General features: G+C 40.8%; 1 protein-coding gene across 1 annotated transcript; it reads left to right on the top strand.

The window, feature by feature from the left end:
* The first annotated feature begins 870 nt into the window (after nucleotides 1–870).
* LOC117088637 (mitochondrial import receptor subunit TOM5 homolog) lies at nucleotides 871–2,566 on the top strand. The gene has a single exon (XM_033219864.1). The coding sequence runs from the start codon at nucleotides 1,940–1,942 to the stop codon at nucleotides 2,093–2,095; it is 156 nt and encodes a 51-aa protein (XP_033075755.1). The 5' UTR covers nucleotides 871–1,939; the 3' UTR covers nucleotides 2,096–2,566.
* The last annotated feature ends 2,527 nt before the right edge of the window (nucleotides 2,567–5,093 follow it).

The raw sequence follows: 5,093 nt of genomic DNA, 5'->3' as shown, positions 1-5,093 counted from the left end.
TCCCCAGCTGGAGGAAGGAGCCGTCCCTCTGCCTGGGCAGCTAGCTGCAGGAGAAGCCCACAGCCACAGTGCATCCTCCCACCGGCAGCCTAAACCCCCATGGTTAGCTTCACACTACCAGAAGTTTCCTCACAACCACAAACTCTGCCTCCCTTAAAAAAAAGATTTTGAAATTGATGCATAATTGTTGCATATATTCATGGGATACATGAGGTTTTTTTGATACATGCATACAGTGTGTAATGATCAAATCAGAGTAATTGGAATATTCATCACCTCAAACATTTATCACGTTTGTGCTGGGAACATTGGGCACAAAATACAGTTAGACAAAAGGAATAGATTCTAGAGTTTGACAGCACAGTAGGGTGACTATAGTTAACAAGAATTTATGGTACAGTTGACCTTTGGACAACGTGGGAGTAGGGGGAGGGCCAACCCCCTCATGCAGTTGAAAATCTGTGGATAACTTTTGACTTCCCTGAAACTTAACTACCAATAGCCTACTGTTCACAAGAAGTTCTATTGATAATGTAAATAGTCAATTAACACATATTTCATCTATGTACTATGTACTGTATTCTTACAATAAAGTGAGCTAGAGAAAAGAAAATGTTATTAAGAAAATGATAAGGGTGGGGCATAGTGACTCATACCTTTAATCCCAGCACCTTGGGAAGCTGGGGTGGGAGGATCACTTGAGACCAAGAGTTTAAGGCCAGCCTGGGCAACATAGCAAGACCCAAACTCTACAAAAATGAAAATAAATTAGCTGGGTGTGGTGGCATGCACCTGTAGTTCTAGCTACTTGAGAGACTGAGGTGAGAGGATCACTTCAGGCCGGGAGTTTGAAGCTGCAGTGAGCTATGATCACACCACTGCACTCGATCCTGGGCAACAGAGTAAGACCCTGCTTCTAAAACAAAGAAAATCGTATGGAAGAAAAAATATATTGACTATTTATTAAGAGGAAATGGACTATCAGTAAGGTCTTGACCCTTGTCATCTTCACATTGAGTACAATAAGGAGGAGGAGGAGGACAAGGAGGAGTGGGTCTTGCTGTCTTGGGGGTGGCTGAGGTGGAATAAGATCTACTTACAAGTGGACCTTCACAGCTCAACACTTGTTCAAGGGCCAACTCTATATTTCAAAATAGCTAGAAGACAAGATTTAGAATGTTCCCAACATAAAAAAAAACTTTTCAGTTTGAAATAATTTTAGACTTCCATAAAAGTTTTAAAAATATTTCTTAGAATTCCTGTGCACCCTTCACCCAGACTCCCCTAACGTGAATGTCTCTGTACCCAGAGTTCAGGGACCAAAACTATGACATTAGCATTGATACAACACAATACTAAACAATAGTCATTTTTCATATTCTCCCAGTTTTCCAGCTAATGCCTTTTTTTTTGCTGGTCCAGGATCCAATCCAAGATTTCACCTTGCACTTGGCCTTGCCTCCCTGGTCTCCTCCAGCCTCAGATGGCTCTTCAGTCTGTCTTTGTTTCTTATAACCTTGGTGATTTTGAAGAATTGTAGGTTTTCCCCTCAATTTGAGTTCATCTTATGGTTTCCCCTCATTATTTTGAGGTTATGCATTTCTGAAAAGAACATCATAGAAGCAATGCACTCTCCTCAGTCCATCATATCCAAGGGTACGTGACATCAATATGCCTCATTACTGGTATTAACTTTGCCAACGTGGCTAAGGTCAGGTCTGCTGGGCCTCTCCATTCTAAAGTTTGTATCTTTCTCTTTGTAATTAATAATAATCGAGGGTGAGGGGAGATACTTTGAGACTATGCAAATATCCCATTTACCCTGAAACTTTGGCTCAATTTTGTTGCTATCCATCAGCAGATCATGTCTGCAACAATCACTGTGGTGTTCTAAGAGTGATTTTCAGTGGCAGCTGAAGGCTGGTGAGTCAGAGTCACAATGTTCCAGATCCAGGGCCTTGTGCAGAAGCTGGATGTAGAGGGGATGAAATGGAAGGTGTGTGAGGATGTGATCTCCTCCATATGGAACCTCCTCATCTACGTGGCCCTGCTGCAAATCATTCCTTTTATCTTAAAGAAATTGCACAGCATATGAAGATTGAGTATCACATGTGAATGTATAATATGCAGAACCTGATTACAGTTTCTACAAGTCTCTGCAAGCAAATAGGCCCAGAAAACTGTGAGACTCTTTAATGGTTGGGTATAAAAATTCTGCTTGTTAAGAACAAGTTTGGCTCAGCTAAGCTTGTTCTCAACCAAAATATAAAGCTATTTATAGCTAAAATATAAAACTATTTGAGAAGTATGAAAAGACATCTTGTGGTCAGGGTGTGCCATTATGCTTGTGACATTTGGCCTCTGTAAATGTTGGTATAATAGTAAATAATGTCAAACTCCATTTTCTAGCATATATTAATAATTAAGGGAACTATGTCTGAAATGGCACTGTTTTGTCAGTCAGTTCTGTTTACCTTTTTACTTCTGTACGAAGTGTATTTATGGAGTCCCTTACAATTAGTCATGTTTTATGGAAGTCAGCATACAACCACAATGCTATTTAAACACAGGATTATTAGTCTATGTTTTTCTTTTTTCTTTCTTTCTTTTTTTTTTTTTTACAGAGTCTCACTCTGTTGCCCAGGCTGGAGTGCAGTGGCCTGATCGCAGATCTCAGCTCACTGGAATCTCCGCCTCCTGGGTTCAAGCAATTCTTCCACCTCAGCCTCTTGAGTAGCTGGGACTACAGGTGTGCACCACCATGCCTGGCTAATTTTTGTATTTTTAGTAGAGACAGAGTTTCATCATGTTGGCCAGGATGGTCTCAATCTCCTGACCTTGTGATCTACACCCCTTGACCTTCCAAAGTGCTGGGATTACAGGCATGAGCCACCACTCCCGGCTTAGTCTAGGTTTTTAATGAATGTACCAATTAAGAAAAAAAAAACACAAAAAATGTTTTTCTGTTTCCTTTATTCTTTCTAATTGACTAATTGGAATTCTGTAAGGACGAGCTGTCTCTTCTTTCTCTAATATTTATTCCTTTAATTATGTATTTATCAGTATAGGTTCCTGGATATTGACTTTCTTCTGTGGGTTATAATTTTGTTGCTCAAATTGTTTCCTCTTTGGTCATTGGTTGCTCCCTGAAGGAGTTCCAGTGTCCTTTTGAGAAGTCTCATCCTTTTTTGAGCATTTCCTTATTTTTTGGCATTTCAAGATACTCCGGGCACTTTTTATTGTATATTCCCTGCCCCAGCTCTGGAATCAGCCACTTCTCCATGGATTCTTGGTTCTTTTATTGAAGAGTGGTATTTTGAAACCAAGATCTGGGCACTAGATGTGTTCGTTGCTACAGAGGTGTCAATGCTTTCAGGCCATTTAAGCAAACACAGCTAGAAGTAAATGTCTGTATACTAATCCATGCATATTCACATTGATATTCATCCCTCTATTTATATTTATATTTAAAAAGTGTGAGTTCATACTGATACCTTCATAAATCCAGCACCATAGGGTTTATTCTAGCCTTTTCCCTTTCTCTTCTTGTAATCTTTTAAAAGTTATTATTGTGGGCTGGGCACGAAGCCTCATGCCTGTAATCCCAGCACTTTGAGAGGCCGAGGTGGGCGGATCACGAGGTCAGGAAATCGAAACCATCCTGGCTAACACGGTGAAACCCTGTCTCTACTAAAAATACAAAAAATTAGCTGGGCATGGTGGCACGCACCTGTGGTCCCAGCAACTCGGGAGGCTGAGGCAGGAGAATCGCTTGAACCTGGGTGGCGGAGGTTGCAGTGAGCCAAGATCCCACCACTGCACTCCAGTCTGGGTGACTGAGCAAGACTTCATTAAAAAAAAAAAAAAAAAAATTATTGTTGTTATAACTGATCCATGTTGTCTCTTCTTCTGTTCAGAAGTTTAGCTTTGTGTTGTATTAGTAAAATATACACCCAGTCATTTCTTTTGTAAACATCAAATTATTTCTATGTTCTTCTTTTAAAAGCTTGGAGTTATGAAAGTATAAAATTAAAGTTTATTAAGCACGTAAACTTTAAGATAAATTTTAAGAAGCATAAAATACAGAGTTTCTGAGTGGTTTCTTCACAATATCTTCAGCAGATATTTGCCCCTAAAATCAGTTTTTATAAAAATAATAAAGAGAACAGGAAAAATAGCCTAATATAATATATTGATTGCGTCCTTCTCTGATCTGTTCTCACTCCTAAGCTACCAATAGCGGCAGCCCTAAAAAGTAATTTGAGGAGATTCTTAAGTTCCCCTTATGTCCTCTGAAAAGCCATCCGGATAAACATGAGCTCTAAGTAAAAACATTGTTCTTGGGATTTAAACTCAAGATGACAGAGTAAACTGCTGCAGGGAGCCTCTCTCCTGACTCCATAGATTTATTCTTTTTATTTTGAGACGGAGTCTTGCTCTGTCGCCCAGGCTGGAGCACAGTGGCGCGATCTCGGCTCAGGGCAAGCTCCGCCTCCTGGATTCCCGCCATTCTCCTGCCTCAGCTGCCCAAGTAGCTGGGACTACAGGCGCCCACCCCCAAGCCCGGCTCATTTTTTTGTATTTCTTTTAGTAGAGACGGGGTTTCACCGTGTTAGCCAGGATGGTCTCCCTCAATCTCCTGACCTTGTGATCCGCCCACCTTGGCCTCCCAAAGTGCTGGGATTACAGGCATGAGCCACCGTGCCCGGCCCCATAGATTTATTCTTAAAACATGTTTAGGGGCTGAAAGCAAGTAAAAAAGCTGCCAGGTACCAGGAAAAAAGTAGAAAATCTACTTCACTGAGTGAGAGGCAAAATGGTATGGCACATAAATGTAACTAAACTGGAAATACATTATAGGAGCTGGGGTTGTGATGTTATGGATTAGGGTCAAAGTTTTAGGAACTCCTGAAACGAGGCTATTCCATGAAACCTGGAGCCACAAAACAATGTAATTTTGTGTATGAATTGAGACTAGGAAAGCTCTGAATATGACCTGTGATACAATCAGGAAGCAGGTCTCTGGCCCTGGGCTGTTGGTGAACATTAAATCAATTGTTAGAAACTGGAAGCCATAACTTCTGCCGATTGTT

The sequence above is a fragment of the Trachypithecus francoisi genome, unplaced genomic scaffold (genome assembly GCF_009764315.1).
Source record: "Trachypithecus francoisi isolate TF-2019V2 unplaced genomic scaffold, Tfra_2.0 Lachesis_group10, whole genome shotgun sequence".
NCBI classification, from domain to species: domain Eukaryota; kingdom Metazoa; phylum Chordata; class Mammalia; order Primates; family Cercopithecidae; genus Trachypithecus; species Trachypithecus francoisi.
This window is presented reverse-complemented; position numbering and strand designations above follow the sequence as displayed.

Excerpts from the sequence above, each read along its gene's own strand:
- LOC117088637 (XM_033219864.1), top strand. The coding sequence starts at position 1,940 with ATGTTCCAGATCCAGGGCCTTGTGCAGAAGCTGGATGTAGAGGGGATG.